This window comes from Loxodonta africana, chromosome 6, assembly GCF_030014295.1.
Source record: "Loxodonta africana isolate mLoxAfr1 chromosome 6, mLoxAfr1.hap2, whole genome shotgun sequence".
Lineage (NCBI taxonomy): Eukaryota > Metazoa > Chordata > Mammalia > Proboscidea > Elephantidae > Loxodonta > Loxodonta africana.
In genome coordinates this window covers 27,672,846-27,692,690 of record NC_087347.1, presented here as the reverse complement: position 1 = coordinate 27,692,690, position 19,845 = coordinate 27,672,846, and the positions used below count along the sequence as shown (strand labels likewise).

General features: G+C 37.6%; 1 protein-coding gene across 3 annotated transcripts in view; it reads left to right on the top strand.

Moving 5' to 3' along the window:
- CNOT9 (CCR4-NOT transcription complex subunit 9) overlaps positions 1-19,845 on the top strand; it is a 32,751-nt gene that overhangs the window by 11,644 nt on the left and 1,262 nt on the right. Inside the window, exons 3-9 of one of the 3 annotated variants that reach the window (XM_023541545.2) lie at positions 162-277; positions 1,717-1,826; positions 6,047-6,156; positions 11,236-11,334; positions 11,552-11,643; positions 13,224-13,353; positions 13,600-15,557. In XM_023541545.2, coding sequence (XP_023397313.1) covers positions 162-277; positions 1,717-1,826; positions 6,047-6,156; positions 11,236-11,334; positions 11,552-11,643; positions 13,224-13,353; positions 13,600-13,614 — 672 coding nt within the window. In that variant the 3' untranslated portion in view covers positions 13,615-15,557. Of the gene's footprint in view, positions 1-161; positions 278-1,716; positions 1,827-6,046; positions 6,157-11,235; positions 11,335-11,551; positions 11,644-13,223; positions 15,558-19,845 lie in introns of those variants that run through there. The other 2 variants (XM_023541543.2, XM_010602000.3) reach the window with 2 other exon arrangements.

The following is a 19,845-nucleotide window of genomic DNA, read 5'->3' as shown; positions in this document are numbered from 1 at the left end:
TTGGGATCAAAGGATGGGAGCTTTATTTGTTTATTTCTGCTCCCTCTTTGAGGGTTCAGGACTGAATCTTTTTTTTTTTTTTAATTTTTGCATTAAATTTTGGGAATCAATTTACTAATAAGTTATTTCTTGTTCATCTGGTGCTGATTTCTGTTTTTTAGGAAATTGTAAATATTTATCCATCTATCAATCCACCCACCTTGACAGCACACCAGTCAAATAGAGTTTGCAATGCCCTTGCTTTACTGCAATGTGTGGCGTCACATCCAGAAACCAGGTAAATGCTTTGGTTGAGGCTTATATTGAATTTGGTCCTAAATTTTCTCTGAGTAATGAGGGCAGGGGTATGCAATGGGATGTATGTATGTGTGCACACGTGTGTGTGTGTGTGTGTGATCGAGACTCCTGTTTACTTTTTACCCATTCATGGCAATGAACTTTAAGGGATCTGTGTTCACATCTCAGCAAAGGTAATTATGTGCCAGGCATACAACTAATTCTCCTGCTTAAACTCATGGTAGGCATCACTATGCCATATGTGAGGCACATAGTAGGAGTTCAGTAAATCTTTTAGTCCTGCACTTTTTCCCACTAAGCCCAGATCTGGTCTCAGAATCCTTAACAGAACATTCTAGATAGCTTCTATAATGGATGGCAATTGGCGTGTGAGTTAAAATGTTTTTGCCATCCTTCTGTAGCTGAAAAATTAAGTAAAGGGAAATCCTGTTCAAGAATCTGCTATGTGGCTCTTATGGCCTTAAGGCACTTAATAGTCATTTCATTAAAGGCTTTCCTCTCTCTGTAAAGTTTCTTTATAAAACCTGAGTGCGAGACTGACACTAGCCTTTCTGGGCTTTAGAGAAGTTACCAATAAAATTACTTTTAAGTACTTAGAAAAATACAGGAGTACTTGTGTATTCAAAGTCTTGGATGTTGGTGCAACTATAAATAATAATATGAAGTAACAGATCAGATTCTATATTTGTTACCTGACATACAGCTGCAGATTGAAGTGAGTTTAGAGTACTTAGTATATTAGAAAGGACTAAAAGCAAGAGTGTGCATTTAAGCATAGCAGATAAACCTGATAAGGGCTGCTTTATTTTGTTGTCTTGGCTTATAAGGTTTTGTTTGACTGCACCTGTGAATATTATTTAGTCATGAACTAGGTGAGGCAGGGAATCTAGGAGAATCTTTTGATCAGTTAGTAGCATTTTATGACCTGTTTTTTAAAATCTGCAGTTGGCTATTTTAAATTAATCCATTTTGAAGGTACTTGGTGCTGATACAGGGAAAATGACATATTCTCTTAACCATTGGCCTAAACCAGGGTTTTTCAACCTGGTTTGTCCACCTTAGCACTATTGACATTTTTGACTAAATAACCCTTTGTTGTGGGCAAGCAGGAGGGGACTGACCGGTGCATGGCAGGACGTTTAACAACATGCTTGACTTCTACCCATTAGATGCCAATAGCACCCCTCAGCTGTGACAACCAAAAATGTCTTCAGATATTGCCACATGTCCCCGGGGAAGCAAAATTGCCCCCAGTTGAGAACCACTGGTCTGGGCTAATGACCAGCAACATTTTTTCCTAAGGATTCTTTGTTCTGGCAATGTTATAGGCCTTACGGAATTAACCACCCAGGAATTTGAATGTTCAAGATCAGTAGAAATCAACTCTGAGCACTGAACATGATTATTTTTTTCTTCCAGGTCAGCATTTCTCGCAGCACACATCCCCCTTTTTTTGTACCCCTTTTTGCACACTGTCAGCAAGACACGCCCTTTTGAGTATCTTCGGCTCACCAGCCTTGGAGTTATTGGTAAGTTGTTAGGGTTGTTTTCTCTAGCCTGAAATCATCATTCATAATAGTAGTCTAGATTGGGTGCTTTACCTTGCCCTTCCAGCTTTTGTTCACCAATTGTTTAGTTTTGTCTTTGAGGTTGAGCTTATTTTCATTAATAAGTGAGAGTCAGGAATGTGATGGCTGTTATCAAGCATCATAGTGAGTATTACTAATAAGGCTATGGAGATTAAATAAGCCTGTTTGTGATTACATTCAGCATATATGTAGAACTGTTTACTGAAAATTGTAGGGAGAGTAAAGATTAAGTACTTGATTCAATAAATAGAGACTGTTATTTCAGGAATAAGATTTTGAGTTTGGAATTTTTTATCTTTCTTGCTTCTAACTATTCTCCCACAACTACAGTGGTTTACCTTTTGCTGTTTTACCTAAATCTTTTTATGCTCTGGTTAATGTTTCTATATACATTTACTATGGAGGATGTGTCTAAAATACTTTTTACTTAAGAAAGTAATAAATCAGCCATTTCAGATCTCAGGCTCCTGGGTAGTAAAGAACTATCTTTGGATTTATGAAATGTAATACATCTAAAAGGTTTCTTTTTTAAATCACCCTTTTTCAGTGTCTCTTTCTCTTAGTTTTTGTTTAAGTACTGAACAAACAATAAGAATATTGATCATACAAACTTTATTTTGTTGGATTATTTTTTCTATGCTTAACTGGTGTTTATATCTCCATGATTATTAACCATAAAACAGGAAGTAAAATTTAAGTTTGGCATTTTTAAGACGTATTTCCAGAGACATTTTATTTGGTTTTTAAGGACCAATCCCCTTCTCATATACTCCAAATGAATGTTATTGTTTTTTGCATCTCCCTGCAAGTGGTATTCTAATTAGGAACTTTTCTAACATAAAGTTTTCTTCTTTGAAGCTATAAAAATTTCTCATGCAAAGTTTAAAACATCAACATGATTCCAGCCAAAAGAAAACATTTATATCCTTAACTCTGACTCAATCAATCTACTTGTGATTTTTTTGACTGCTGCAATAGGATGATGCATTTATGTAACGTTAGGATAAAGGTTAAGAATAGGGTAATTTAAAAAAAAAAAAGACTTGGACAGCGCGAAACCAGTTGTCTGCCCTTACGTATATTTTCAGAAACTCAGTTTCTCCAAGTCAGTTGAGAGAGCTAGCAGAAGGTGAATATTTGGGCCAAGAACATTTTGCCTACAGCTTAAGGGTTACCATACAAGTTTGAATATAAATGAAATAATACACAAGAAAAATTAAAAATATTTGAAATTGAGTAAAAGTGAAAACACAACATATCAAAATTTGTGGGATGCAGCTAAAGCTGAGCTTAGAGGGAAATTTATAGCATACTTATATCAGAAAGGCCTCTAATCAATGGTCCAAGCATCCACCTTAAACTAGAAAAAGAACTAGTTAAACCAAAGAGAAGGAAGGAAATAATAAAGAGCAGAAATGAGTGAAACTGAGAACTGAAAAGCAGGAGATAAAATCAATGAAACCAAAAGCTGATTCTTTGAAAAAATGAATAAAATCAATAAACCTCTAATCAGACTGACCAACAAAAAAAGAGGAGACACAAATTACAAATATCAGGGATTAAAGACGGCACATTATTATAGACTCTACATACATTAAAAGGGTAGTGAGGAATAATACTAGTAACTCTATTCCTGTAAATTTGACAAATTAAATAAAATGGACAAATTTTTGAAAGATATGATCTGCCAGCATGCACTCAAGGAAAAGATAACGTGAGTAGTCTTATCTAGTAAATAAATGGCTTTTGTAGTTGAAGACTTTCTAACATAGAAGACTCTAGGCCCTGATGGCTGCACTGGTGAATTCTACCAAATTTCTTAAAAAGAGATAATATCAATTCTATGTTTCCAGAACATAAAAGAGAAAGAACACTTCTCAATGCTTTTTGAGGCTACCACTACTCTGATAATATAACCAGACAAAAATATTTTGAGAAAAGGACACTATAGACCAGTACCTTCCTGAATATAAATACAGAAATCCTTAACAAAATGCTAACAAATCAAATCCAGCAGTATCTAAAAAGGATCATTGTGATCAAATGGGGTTCATCCCAGTAATGCAAGACCATTTCAACTTTGAAATATCAGCTGATATGAACATATCAAGTGATTAAAGAAGAAAAATCACATGCTCATCTCTGTAGATGGAGGAAAAAAAAAAAAGCCATTCACAGAGTCCAGCATCCGTTCATGATAAAAACTTTGAACAAGCTAGGAATGGGGTGGCGGGGTGGGGGGAACTTTTTCAGCCCAATAAAATGCATGTATTTTTTTAAAAAACCTATAGCTAATATATAGTTACTGATGAAAGAATGGCTGCTCTCCTCCTAAGGCTGAAAACAAGGCAAGGATGTCCATTCTCATCACTCCTTTTCAATATCATCTTGTATGTCATATCCTAGCCAGTGTGTTAAGACAAGAGAAAGAAGTAAAAGACATACAAATTAGAAAGGAAGAAATAAGACTGTCTATTCACAGACAACTTGACTGACACTCAAAATCCCAAAGAATCTACAAAAAACTACTAGAACTAATTAATGAGTTTAGCAAGGTTGTAGAATACAAGGTCAGTATACAAAAAAAATGATCATATTTCTGTATATTAGCAGTAAACAATTAGGAATTGAAAAAATTTTAAATTACCGCTTATGATAGCACCAAAATACATGAACAAGTTGGGTAGAAATCTTTAAAAATTTGAGCAAGATCTGTAGCTGAAAAAACACTAATGAAAGGAATCAAAGGAGACCTAAATAAATACAGAGATACACCATGTTCACTGTTTGAAAGACTGAATATGAATGTCAATACTCCCCAAACTAATCCATAGATTCAAAGCAATTCTAACAAAATCCTACCACAATTTCTTGTTGAAATTGACAGGAATATATATGAAAAGGCAAAGGAACTAGAATATCCAAACTTTTTTTTTTTTATAAAAGAACAAATATAGAAGATGTACACTACCTCATCTCCAGATCTACTGAAAACTGTAGTGGTAAAGATGGTGTAGTATTAGAGAAGGTACAGCCATGTAGATCAGTGGAACACAATGGGGACTCCAGAAATAGACCAATATATATGTGGTCAATTGATTTTTGACAGGTGCACAGGTACTTTAGTAGAGAAAGGATTATCTTTCCAATAAATGATGATAGAACAATTGGATATCCATAAAAAAAAAAAAAAAAGCCACAATCCAGCCTATACAAAAATTAACTTAAAATGGATTATAGACTTACATGTAGAATCTAAATGAAATAGTAATAGAGATATGCTTTAGGCTGTATTAGTAAATTCTGGTACATATTGGTTGCTCTGGGGTTTAGATATATATAACATTTATGGATTGCCAGTTCTGATTTAAGCAAATGATATTCCTTTCTCCTAAGATAATTTAGTTATTACAGGTCCAGGTAACGAAGGCCTTTCATATAAAAGCTAGTGATGCATATATACAGAATGGAGAAGATATCATTGAACTGTATATGTCACCTGAACAGTGGTATTAATAGTCTAAAAACCCATAGAATAATAGGTTTGGAATGAATTTTAGAAATCATCTGTTCCAACTTTGATTTTATGAAGAAACAGAGACATACAAAGGGAAAGTAACTTTATCTAGCAAACTTAGGTAAACTAGTTGCAGAACCATGTAACTGTGTTTTTCTTTTGGGTATATCCTACAATCTTTGTGCGCTTTGAGGAAAGAGGCAGTTGAGTAACCAGAAAACAATGCATATTTATGCTCATTGAGAAGTAGTATTCAGACTAGTGCCATTTCTTTGCTACCTGGGAATATGCTTTAATAGTGATGTAGATTCTTCTCCCTTACTTGAAATTGGAAAGGAACATAATTGGTGAATAGACTGGTGATGTTATTTTAACAATGTCCAACAAGAGTGATAGAAAAATTATTTAGATGGCTAAACGGCCAGCTACGTAATGGACCAAATTTGGCATCTGATCTTTCAGTGCTAACTGATATCAGTCAGCCTATGCTTTTCTTCTTTTTTACGTATGAATCTGATTCCCTGACACACAACCACAGTTTGTGTCCTATGTTGTTTGAATTTCATAGCTAGTTGGGTAAACAAAATGAATTTTAAGTGAAAATCTTGACTCTAAAAATAATTTTTGTCCGTATTTTCTTTAGGGGCCTTGGTGAAAACAGATGAGCAAGAAGTAATCAACTTTTTATTGACTACAGAAATTATCCCTTTGTGTTTGCGCATTATGGAATCTGGAAGTGAACTTTCTAAAACCGTATGTGTTTTTAGCTTAATTGGATTCTACATTTTAGTGGCTCTTTAGCTGCTTCTCATTGTGGTTCCAGGATCATTTTCTTCCTGTCTTCAGGTTTTTTGAAGCTTTTATGGTTTTTTTTTCTTTGAATAAAAATTGTTATAAAATTATCATTAAAAAACTCAGACCATTCAGAAGGGTATCAAGTTAAACATATTTCTTTCTTGTCTCTGAACCCATATCCCATACCACAAATCTATTACTCCGGATGTTTTTTTACGCATGGTCAAATGTATATATACTTGAGCTTCTCCTTATTTTGTTCTTTAAACTTGAATGACAACGTGACTGGGTATAGAACTCTGTTGCGTAGCCCAGTTGTCTTCTCGTATTGAGTGCTGCAATGGAGAAATCTGAGGTCAGGCTCCTTTTTCCTTTTTGTAGATGAACATACGTTTTTTGTTTGTAGATGTCTGTAAGCATCTTTCATTATTCTTGAAGTTCATTTGGTAATTCTGTGTCAGATTTTTTCTGGAAGAGCATACTGCCCATGTCTCTATTTGTTAATTTTTATGTTTTCTTCTTTCTTTTGTCCTGACTGCTTGCTTCGGGGATGTCAGTTACGCATGTTTCTATCTTTCATATCTATCTTTTTTCTCTCTAATCACTTTTTATTTCATATCATGTGATTTTTCTCAAGGCTGCTTTTCCACATCACTGGCTGTTTTTTAGCAGTATCTGACCTCTGCTTCTAGTATGTGTTTAATCACATTGAATTAATTTTTAATTCAATAAATACTGCTGAGTTGAGTGTAAGCCATGTGTAATGATTTTTTAAATTTTTATTTTGAATAGGCAATACATGAACAAGTAAAAAACTCAAATAGTACAAAAAGGTATACAAATAAAAGTAAGCTCCTCCTACTTCAGTCCGTAATTCCTATTCCCAGTGATAACCAGTGTAACCACTTTCTTGTACCCTTCCAGAAATACTCTATGCATGTATGTAGTGGTTTAATTTTACAGTTAGTTTTGTCTCTGCTGTCTCACTTCTCAGGGCTTTTCAGCTTTTCTTTGAGGTTCCTACCACCCTTTGAGTTCTTTTAAAAAAATTTTTTTCTTTAAAGTTCATATTCTGTTTAATTTCCTTGAAAGTGTAGATAATTATTACGTTTTACCTCTAAGGGTATGTCTCTGCATAAGTTTCCATGTGGGAGTAGTTTGATATATAATTAATATAAAATTCCATGTGTTACCTCCACCACAGATTGTTGGTTAATATTCCATGGATAAGCTAATATTTGATGAAACGTAGTTTAGGAAATGTTGCCCCAGAGCCATCTACCACAAATTCAGGAATCTTTTCCTACCATTTGTTTCTGCCCTCCCCTTTGGAAAAACAAGGGATTTGAGGAAACTACTTGCATCTAGTCTTACTTTCATAAAAGTAATTGGAAATCACCATTTAGATACATACTGAGGTACAGGTGATATAATTCAAACATTATAGCCTTTTCTAGCTCCTACAGTTACTGCAGAACAGGGCATAGTAAAACCTCATTGCGGTCCTCTTACAAATACCTTACCCACTAGATTATATCAGGAACTGGTCCATTGTTTCCATTTCACCATTGAAGAAGGAATGTTGGGAGATATTAAAGATGAGGAGAAAATTATTTTAAATCTCACATCTGGAAAAGGTAGAGAAATTCTGAAAGAATAATTGGGAAAAATAGACACTAATATAGGCTGTGGATAAGTATTGAAGTATTTAAATAGAAGAAGAAAATGTTAAAATTATTTCATGGTAACCAGCTGTTTTCTGTCACCTCTGATGTCCTAACAATGCTCTTCGAGCCCTGAACATGAATGATTATAAATTCTAAGTTCATAAGTAGACGACCCAGGCCCAATTTTTATGACCATTTGAGGACCTGGTGCTCTTATACAGTGCTTTTGAGAATCAGAAGTCTTAAAAATTTGTGTTTCTTTTTAGTCCTTCTACTTCTAGAAATACTAGGGACGTAATTATGAATTGCATAAGTGTTTAGCTACAATAATGCTTATTGCTTTACTCTACATAATATTGAAATATTGGAAATATACAAATAAATAGCAATACCTACCTACCCCATTGTCGTTGAGTTGAGTCAAACTCATAGTGACTCTGTAGGACAGAGTAGAACTGCCCCATAGGGTTTCCAAGGAGCGATTGGTGGATTTGAACAGCCAGCCTTTTGGGTAGCAGCCATAGCTCTTAACCACTGCTCCACCCGGGCTCCAAATATAGTATAGATTCCATATATTTTCACGGATAGTCAAGATAAATTAAGTGCATATATAACAATATATAGACTATGATTAGATTTTTGTGTGGAGAAAAAAGACTGAATTTATAGTGGTTATTTTGGGATAATAGGATTTAAATATCTCCATTTCCTAATTTTTTATAATAACTAGCTCAGTTATTACCTCTTCCAGGAATTCCTATTGTAATAATCCCTATTTCCATTCCTTATTCAGAACTAGATCTGTCCTATTGATCTTTATGCCTCAATAAGAATATCTCCCATACCTTGTCTTCCTTTGCTCTATGCAAGCAGAGACCTTGTGTTCACTTTCTGTGTGCAACACTTAGTATAACACTTTGTCCATAATAGATACCCAGTAAAGCAGAGGTTCTTGGTCAGAGCTGTGTGACAGGCTGTGAAGTGTTTTAAAAATACAGATGTCCAGATTCCATTCTCAACCTACCGAGTCATTCTTCAGGTTGGTAAAATCTGGGCATTTGTGTTTTTAAAAAAATCCCTCTAGGTGAGTTTATAGTGTAACCAATTTGGAAAGCTGTTGGGCAGTATCCACTAAAGCTAAACATAAGCCTATCCTAAGGCCTAGCAGTCCCACTCCTAGGTATGTACCCAAGAGAAATGAGAAGCCAGACACCTATGAGTTCATATGTGTTGAACAGGCAAAACCAATCAATAGGGTTAAGTCAGAATAGTGGTTACCTCTGAGGGAAGGATATTGACTGGGGAAGGGCACAAGGGGATCTTCTGGGCCATGGGAAATGTTCTGTATACATGGATAAAAATTCATCAAGCTACAACTGAGATTAATATACTTTATACATTTTACTGTGTATATGTTTGTATTAGTTTCCTACTGCTGCTAAAAAAAAAAAAATTTACCACACACTTAGTGGCTTAAAACAACATAAATTTATTCTCTTTCAGTTTTCGAGACCAGAAGTCCAAAATTTGTTTCATTGAGCTAAAGTCAAGATGTCAGCAGGGCCACATTCTCCCTTTAGGCTCTAGGGGAGAATCCATTTCCCTGCCTTTTATAGCTTCTAGAGCTGAATTCCTTGACTTATGTCCCCCAGGAGTTTAGCATCTTCCAGTTTCTCTCTGCTTCTGTCACATTGCTTTCTCTGTGGCTAAATCTCCCTCTCACAAGGACTTGTGATTACATTTAGGGCCCACCTGAATATTCCAGGATAATCTCCCCATCTCAAGACCCTTAACTTGATCGCATCTGGGAAGTCCTTTTTGCCATGTACTGTGACATTCACAGGTTTTGGTGATTAGGGCATGGATCTCTTTGGAGGTGATTGTTCAGCCTACCACAATATTATACAGTCATCCATCAATATCCGCGGGGGATTGGTTCTAGGACCCTCCAGATACCAAAATTCATGGATGCTCTATTCTCTTACTTAAAATGGCATAGTATTTGCATATAACCTACACACATCCTCCTTATACTTTAAATCATATCTAAATTACTTATAATACCTAATACAATGTAAATGCTATGTGTAAGTAGTTGTTACACTATATTGTTTAGGGGATGACAAGAAAAAAAGTCTGTACATGTTCAGTACAGATGCAACCATTGTTGGCCTAACTACATAGTACGTGTCAGCAACAGCATAACGTTTTTAGTATTTGCAATCTGTTGTTGGTTGAATCCACGGAAACAGAGGGCTGACTGTACCTCAGTACAATAGTAAAATAAATAATTCCCACAAATGGTTCTGATGAGCATCCAAGAAAGAGGGTCATAAGAAATACTTGATTTTAATTAAACCAGCATTTTTAATCCCTTCTTTGTAAAGAATAATGAGTTTAGGTTGAGGGAAGAAGAATTGAGGCTAGATAAAAGCTTCACAGCCAGAATATTCTTTATTGTTATTAGAGCAATTTTCAAAGAGAGGTTTAAAATCTTATTTTTTCAAGATCTTTTAAGAACAGAAAAGGCCTTACTGGTGAGGGGTGGGCTTCTTGGATCAAGTAGACACATTGAGACTATGTGGGCAGCTCCTGTCTGGAGAGGAGATGTAAAGGCCAAGGGGGACAGAAGCTGGCTGAATGGACACAGAAACACAAGGTGGAGGGAGGGAATGTGCTGTCTCATTAGGGGGAGAACAACTAGGAGTATACAGCAAGGTGTATATAAGGTTTTGTATGAGAGACTGACTTCATGTGTAAACTTTCACTTAAAAAAAAAGAATAGAAACGACCTTACCTCATTTGGAAGAGATGAGGCATAAGTGGTCCACAGAAAAGAGAGAGGCTCTGGCATTCAAACTAGGTTTGGGTCCCAGCCCTGTGACTTAGTAGCTTTGTCACTTGGGACCTTAACCTCCTGACAAGGTTATTTTATTGGTTAGCAGTTATATCTGGTACATAGTAGGTGTTCAGTAACTGAGAAAGTGTCTGGGATTTTAAGAATCTGATAATTACCCTGAACTTACCCTTTTATGTATGACAGGAATAATAATGGTACCCACCTCATAGGCTTATTGTGAAAATAAGATATGTAAAGTCTTTAGAAAAAAATACTGGTACATAGGAAGTATTCAATATGATAATTTTTTTTGTATTATGCATATTTGGTAGAGTAAGTTATAACTATAAAAACATCTTTAGTAGTTTTCCTCATTTGTCTAATACTTGCTTTTCTATCCATTACCATGTAGAATGCAAAGGTCTCTGTTTACTCAGCTTTCTGATTAATGGTCATTCCTGGGAGAATGGGTAGACAGTTGGAAGACAAGCCTGAGCAACCTTTGAACACCTTAATTTTGTTTTACTCCAGGTTGCCACATTCATCCTTCAGAAGATCCTCTTAGATGACACTGGTTTGGCTTACATATGTCAGACATATGAGCGTTTCTCCCATGTTGCCATGATCTTGGTGAGTTTTTTCTTCTACCCCTTTTGCAACTACTTGTGATCACACAGCTTAATCCCTTTGCCATGGGCACTGAGCAGCCTCTGGCTTCCAACTAGAAATAACGGCCCTGGAACCTTGTATGATGATTCCTGGAATATCTGATTGCTAACATCAATTTGGATTATTTTGTGTATTGTGTGTTTTTTCCCTACTCTACACCCTGTTCTGGGGGAAACAGGGTAAGATGGTCCTGCAGCTGTCCAAAGAGCCTTCTGCCCGTCTACTGAAGCATGTAGTGAGATGTTACCTTCGACTCTCAGATAATCCCAGGTAAACATTTACAGGACGTATAGGACTTTGGGAAAATGTTCTGCTGAATGGTTTACCCATCTCCTGGCATAGCTAATATATCTTCAGGACAGGGAAGGAATATAACTATGTTTTGTCTGGGACAAAACTTAATTCATTTTAAAACCTGAGTGTTGAATTTAAAAATCCATCAGAATTTTATCTCGCCACTGTAACTGTCTACCCCCCATTGCCATCAAGTCGATTCTGACTCATAGTGACCCTATAGGACAGAGTAGAACTGCCCCATAGAGTTTCCAAGAAGCGCCTGGTGGATTTGAACTGCTGACCTCTTGGTTAGCAGCCGTAGCACTTAACCACTACGCCACCAGTGTTTCCATAACTGTCTGCAGTACTCTTGAAATTCCAGAGAGTCAAGGCAATTCCCAGGGAAGCCTTATGATGCATCACACCTGTGGTTTGAGTGTTCCACTGCTACTGCAGGTGGCCAGAAAGAGAAGAATATTTTCAAAGATCTCTTAAAAAGAACAGAGGGCTCTTAAATTTTATCTCCAGTTCGCACCTTGATTCCTGTAAGCTCCCTGAGCCAATCATTTTATCTCATGTTCGTAGTCTTTCTGCCAAAACTCATACATAATTGTAGATATAATGCATTTTAGAAATGTTTGACCTTTTGCTTTGTAAATCTATAATTCATGCTGAAAGCTACTTGCTTAGATTAGGCTAAACCACATAATGGGGTGATTTCTGTGCTCCTAGGAATGGGGAGGATAACTAGATTTAGTGTGAACTCAGCCTCCTGCCACTGAGGTTATTCAAGCCCTAGCTGTTTCTTCAGTCAGTTTTACTCCTGTTCTTCAGTGGTTCCTGTTTGCGCCAAAGTTTGAAAATGTGCTTATTTAAAATTCTATAGTACAAAGAAAACTAGACTGAATACAAAAGCCATGACTTTGTTTAAAACAACCCTATAAATAGTTTAACATTTACCTTTTTGAAGTTTTTGGATTTAATTTTCTGCTGGTCTTTTTAAAGAAAATAAAACGTTTAAAAGTTTACCTGATAATACTGCTACCATAATTTTGTTTTATTGCTCATCTTTTATTATGGATTTTTAACTATAAAACTGAAGCAGTTCCTACAAATACAAACTTATAAGTTAGTATAGAATTTAAATTCATTATCATACTATAAATCAAGTCATATCCCCTATTGATGTTGTGATTTTTGAAATGTTGCATTATTGTAACCCAAAGCATATTCATGTGTTTCTAGCTAGTATTTTGATAGTATTTACTGTAACAAATCAGAAAGCAGTTTGAATTGGAGTAAACTTCTACCTTTTAACTCCATTTTGCTGTCTCATGAAATTCTACATTGGGGCATCATTTTGAAAATTTTTGCAGACTACAGGCCCTGGAGATCTCTGAACTTAGGCCAAATAGAAACTTTAAAAAGTTTTAATGGCTTCATAAAGTAACTTGACAGAGCCATAGATTTCTAGGATTCTGTATATTTGTGTCTAAGAAAGGAGCTCTTCCCTGTCCCCAGAATGTGGGTTTATTTGTTGGTCTCCCTGGTTGGTTTGTTTGTTCCTGATGTAGGGCACGTGAAGCACTCAGGCAGTGCCTCCCTGACCAGTTGAAGGACACGACCTTCGCCCAGGTGCTAAAAGATGACACCACCACAAAACGCTGGCTTGCACAACTGGTGAAGAACCTGCAAGAAGGCCAGGTCACTGACCCCCGGGGTATCCCCCTGCCCCCTCAATGATCCTCCCCGTCCTCTCCCACTACTCCCCCGCATTGGGGAAGGGAGGGGGAACCTGCGAGGAAAACAGCTCAGGTTTTATCATCGACTGGGAATAGACAACCTCAATGCTGAACCGCACTGGAGAAAAGGGGCAAGGGACCCTGCTGAGGTGTGTGGGCTGCCATCTCAGGCTGCCTCAAGGACCTGAGATCCTTCTGCTACTCCCAGGAAGTGGGCTCCTGACAGAGCAGTCTGCCACCACAGCCCCAGGAGGGTGTCAACACCAGCAAATGCTGTATTTGCAGCGTGCCCAAGATGACCGTCTCCCCCACCTCTACCTAGCCGCTGGCAGAGAGGGGAGACCATGGTGAGAGCAGCAGCACTCTAGGTATGGTGAACGCCTGGGACCAAGCCATGGGGCGTTTCCTCTTTTGCCTTCCTGGAAGACTCAAGATGTGTCTCTTCATTCTCTCTCAGTGTTTGTTTACTTTGGTTTTTTGTTTTTAATCTCAGAGAGAGGCGTGTTTAGTGGACACAAGCTGTAATACTCAGCAAAACTTTGTCAGTTGGCACTGTTTACAAGTTTGTTAGCTGCATAAGCTCAATAAAAAGTTGGTCTGGGCATTACATTCCCTCTGGCAGGCCAATAGCTGCATTGAGCTGTTGGGAGGAATGGGAAGTAAGGGAAAGGTGTAAAGCCAAAGGACGGCAGAAACCCACCATGTATTTCACTTCCCATTACCATTCTCCTACCCCTTGGATGCCACAAGGACCTTAACCTTGTTTCTGGCTTTAGTGCTAGCTTTTCCCAAATCTCAGCGCTTTCACTTTTTCACTCCCCTCCTACTAAACTTTAAAATACATGTCTTAATTCATCAGGCTGTCCTGGAAGGGTATTCTGTTGGGTGGGGGAGACCCCACCTTCAATCCAAATTCTCAAAAATGTTTTCTGGATGACTTTTAAAAAGGAGATGTTTGGAATTAAGGTGACTGGCTACTTTATCCTATTCTTTGCTGTAGTGTGAATTTCAGCAGATCCAGCTGCTTTCATGATTGTACTTGAAGCAGTATTAGCTGAATGAGTCCATTTTATTCAGATTTACGATGGAGGGTTGGGCCGTGCTTGCTCACTCAGTCTTTTCTTTTGACACATTCCCTTTTGGTCTATGGGAATTACAGGGTTACGACTAAAATATTTTCCATTTGTTCATATTGTGTCAGAGAATTCAATTCCCTTCCTCCTCTGGAGCTTTGGATGGTTCTGCTCCCAATTCACAGGCTTGAATCTGTAACCTAGTGTAAACTGCCTTGCCTACCCCCAGTCTTTCCCTCTGCCAGCACCTACTATCTCTCACCCCCATCTCCAATCAAAGATGGGATTGCTAATCCAGCTCTTGAGAGGGACCAAGTCTTTTCTGTCCTCATCTTACACAGTTGAAGGTGTTTCTAAAACAAGTAGAGGGAGGGTCTCTAAGGGGCAGGCTCAGAGAAACCTTTGCAGAGGCAGTTTTACCAACACAAGGGCTCTTTCAAGCCGACTTTCACAAAGGGAGCCGGCCTTGTTAATTGGATTCTGTCTCTTTAGAGCCAAGAAAGTAGTAATTAAGTAGCCTAGATGTAGGAAGGGTAGGATAAGCACTTATTCTTCTACCTTCTAAAATGAAGAGGAGAATCAGGCCAGCTGTCAATAATCTCATGCCTGAAGAGGAGAAGTCTTGGTGAAAGCAGAGAACAGCATGGACTGGATAGATGTTTTGACTCCCTTCAGCCCATAGTCTGTGCTCTGGCAAGCCCACTAGGGTAACCCTGATTTTTGCCAACCGCCTTCCTGTTGAGCCAAAGTTTTCTCATTTTCCCTTCACTGGGGAAGCAGTTGAGGCCCAGGGCCTTGCTCCCTGGGAAATTTTCTCCATCTTTCGGTGCACTGGCCATGTTACTGTGCCAATAGTGTCTTAATTCTTGTCCCATTTTCTCTCCCTCAGCTGGCCTTGAACCCCACATAGGAGTTGGGGGGGAGGGGCAGTGGAAATGGGTATTATTCCTTGTAGTTGATCTTGATGTTGTGTGTGTATGTGTGTGTATAAAGAGACCCCTCCCCTCATTTTATGTTTTGCGTCCCTCTCACTCCCTCAACAGGATTGAAATAAAACATGCTTCTGTTTTTATAAAAAATGAGTGTTTTCTTTAAACTGGAGATTTTATTCTATCAATATACAGCTATCTGGCACTTTGGCAGCCCTTGCCCACCCCTGCCTCTATCCTCTGTACACAGACACGCACTCACAAACACACTGCCACTGCCAAGACGGCATTGATGGTTCCTTTGCGGATACGTCCCTCGGGAGGAGTCCAACGGATGAGTGAAAGATGTTTGGGAGACTGGGATGGTGGTGCCCCTTATGTGATAAAGTTTCTCTTACTGGGACAAAACCTCACTCCTTTCTGTAGTAGCCAGAACTTGGTACCAGTGTGGGTGAGACATAAGTAAAAAGATTACCCTTGGGGCATTTTATCATAGACTTTAATTTTCACCTGTTTCTGGGGCACAGCATTTGGAGCACATCTCCAGAGTTGTTTGAATACCTGCTCCTGGGAGGACTGCCTGGCTTTTAGTGAGAGACAGCCAACCCCTGCTTCCAGCTTATCCTTTCCAGGGTTTTAGAGGGCCTGTGACTGTTTCAGGACAAGGGGAGGCATCAGTTGCCTTCTGAGCATACCTGTCTTATCTATATATATGATTCTCCTGCTCACTGTACCTGCTGGGAAAGGGGGATATACAAAGTTATTACTACCAAAAACCCAAGGAAAGCATTTGGACTAGGAAACCATAGAATGAAATGAGACTTTTCTTTCCTGATACATTATAGAATTTAATTATATATATATTTTTAACACATTTATTTCAATAGCAGATATAACAAGCTGACAATTTGAATAACAAACAGCCTAATTGAATATATAGAACACTGCACTCTAAACCAACAGTATGCATACTTTTTAAAAATTCTGCATGAAGCATTTGTGAGAATTGACCTTAGCTGGCCATCAAGCAAGCCTCAAGAAATTTCAAAAACATTACAATAATAGAATGTCTGACCGTAGTGGAATTAAGCCGGGAAAAAAAAAAAAAAAAAAACTGTAAAGTTCTTAATTGTTTGAAACTTAAGCTATACAGTCTAAATAACCCATGGGGCAAAGAAGAAATCATGAAGGAAATTAGAAAATATTTTAAATTGAATGATAATGAAGATATGCCATATCAAAACTTAGGGTATACATCTAAAGCAATGCTTAAAAAAAGATATATAACCTTAAATTCACACATTACAAAAGAAGAAAGTTTGATTGTCAATGGTCTTAAGTTTTTATGTCAAGAAACCGGAAAATAATAGCAAATTTAAAAAAGTATTAGGAGGAATACCAAAAGAAAAAAAAAAGCAGAAATCAGAAAATAGAAAACAAATAACGAGAAAATCATAGACAAAAGGCATCTCCATGAAAACAATAAAATTGATAAACCCCTGGTAAGACTGATCAAAAAAAAGGACAGAAGAAACATATCAACAACCTTAGAAATGGAAAAAGGGGCATCACCCCAATCTTAAAATTACCAATCTCACGTAAACTTCCTGTGAATAGAAAAAGGGAACAACTCCCAACTCACTTTTGGAGCAGCATAACCCTGCCACCAAAACCTGTCAAGGATATCACAAGAACAAAAAACCAGGGCCAACCTCTCCTGTAAATGTAGACATAAAATCCCCAGACAAAATACAAGCCAATCAAATCTAGCAAAATATAAAAATGATAATGTAATAGATCTAACTTGGATTTATTGCAAAAATATAAGTTTGATACTTTAAAATCAATCAGTGCAATTAACATTAAAGGAGAAAAATCTAGATAGAGGCAGAATACTACAAAATTCACCTGTTCATAAAAAAAAAAAAGCTCTTAAAGAGTCAAGAATAGAAGGACATGTTTTTAGTAAAAAGAATCAGCAAAAAATCTACTAAAAACTTTTCAATGGTGAAATACTGAAATCTCCATGAGATGAGGAATGAGAAGGATGTCCACTATCACACCTCCATTTACCATCATACTGGTCGGAGCCGGTGTGGTAAACCAAGAAAATAAAAGGCAAAGGATTATAAAGGGTTAAATAAATCTCATTCTTTGCTTACAACATGATTATGCACATAGATAATTCAAAAGAATCTACAACCTTTAGAATTACTGAGTGAATTTAACAAGATCATAGAATACAAAGTCAATATACAAGAAATCAATTGTTTTCCTATATACCAACAATAAAAATGAAATTTTAAAAATAGATTGTTTATAATAGCATGAAAAATCAAGTGCCTACAAATAGGCACTTGTATATCAAAAGATGTACAGAACCTTTGCACTGAAAACTATGAAGCGTTCTTGAGAGGAATTGAAGACCTATATAAATGGAGGGGTAGATCATCTCCGTGGATTGGAAAACTTAATATTGTAAGGATGCCAGTTCTCTCAAAGTGATCTGCAGGTTAGACCCAATTCTAAGTGAAATCCCACTTTATTTTTGTGAAAATTGACAAACTGATTCTAAAATTTGTATGGAAATACGAAGTGCCACAACAGCCAAGGCAATCTTGAATAAGAGCAAAATTGTAGTCCTCCCACTCCCGGATATCTTCCTTTAACTCTCAACCTTTTGGTAACATCTTTTTGTAGACATGACTCTTCTAAATAGCACATATTTATGTTTTGTTTTATGACTGTTAAAGTTTTGTGTCTTAATTTGGAATATTACATAATTTGTGTTTTTTACTCTGATTCTCTGAGTTCTATACTTTTTTGTTGCCCCTCCTTGGTTTTTTTTTGTTTTATTTTTGGGGGGATGGGGGCTATACATTCTCTGATATTTTGAAATTATATATCCTGGGATTTATAGGTGGTTATATTGATGATTTTTAAATAGAATTTAATATTTTGAGTTGCCTTTTTGACTATCAAGACGATGGGCTTTATTTCAAAAGTTTGAGCAGTTTGCCTGCATAGGCTGGGGGAGCTGCTGGCCTCTGGCTTCCCAGCCTGACTGTCCTGAGAAGCAGAAATGTTGAGGTGCAGTGGCATCTACCCTGGGTTTCAGGATGGGTCTGTGCCTGACTGGGTGGCAGGATGAGAGTACAGTGTTTAGGGCTCCCTTTTTGCCACCTGCCCCTTCATTTCAATTTAGGGCTTCTAGGCCTTTCCTGGGCACGGTTCCCAGAAAGTCCCTCTGCTACTGCTGCTCTGATCAGATTTCTGGATCTGTTAATAATAGAAAACAGTGGGGGAAGGGCCTGAATTGCTGTGAAAATAGGAACAACCAAGCCAGATGGACAGTTCTTATGCCTGGGGCCCTATGTGTCTGTTCCCTCCCTGGATCTAATGAGTGCCCTACAGCAGCATGCCTCTAAGCCACCCTTTGGAGTCACACTAATCTTTTAAAGACCTCCAAGTGCCCATCGAACATAAGAAACGATGGCCTGAGAGTCCTGGTGTATTTATGGGAACACCAAAACAGAGTATTTGAAATCTGGGCTCTCCCAGAAAATCAAGGATGTGTGATAATACCCCTTATAGGATACGCAGAAGAGAAGGAGTTTGGGAAACATTGAGCTGAAGCAAATAATGACTCAGAAAGGGGGCAGCCATATATAGTCCTGGGTGTGGAAGAGTGGTAGGGAATGTGAAGGTGAAGCATAGAAAAATAAGGAGGTGATGATGTTGGAGGAGTAGAAATGGGAGGACAGTTGGGGCCTCCCTCTTTTGCCTTCCCTCTTCCTCTTTCAAAACTTGCTCTCAAGACTGAAGAAACCCAACGAATATGGCCCCTGGACGTCCTTACAGCTCAGTAATGAAGCCACTCCTGAGGTTCACCCTTCAGTCAAAGATTAGACATGCCCATAAAACAAAACAAGATTAAATGAGCGCACTAGCCCAGGGGCAAGGACAAGAAGGCAGGAGGAGATAAGAAAGCTGGTAATGGGGAACCCAAGATTAAGAAGGGGAGAGTGTTGACATGTCATGGGGTTGGCAACCAATGGCACAAAGCAATACGTGTATTAATTGTTTAATGAGAAACTTGTTTGTACTGTAAACCTTCGTGTAAAGTACAATTAAAGAAAAAAAACTTGGTGTAAAGAGTATGGTAAACTCAACCTAGGTTTAAATTATGAAAAATCAATAAGGCTTCAGAAATTACAGTTGCAAAAAGTTTAAACGTTTTGTAAAATATAACACAGATCTAGAAAACTACATAAAGAAAATGTATAGCTTAATAAATTATTATAAAGTGAAGATCCTTGTTAGGACCCAGGATTGGAAATAGAGCTTGGCCAGCTATGTGCCCCACCTCATCACAACCCCTCCCTTCTCCCAAACGAAAGTAACCACTATTCTGACTTTTAGGGTAATCACTTAGGAGGATTTTATTTTAAT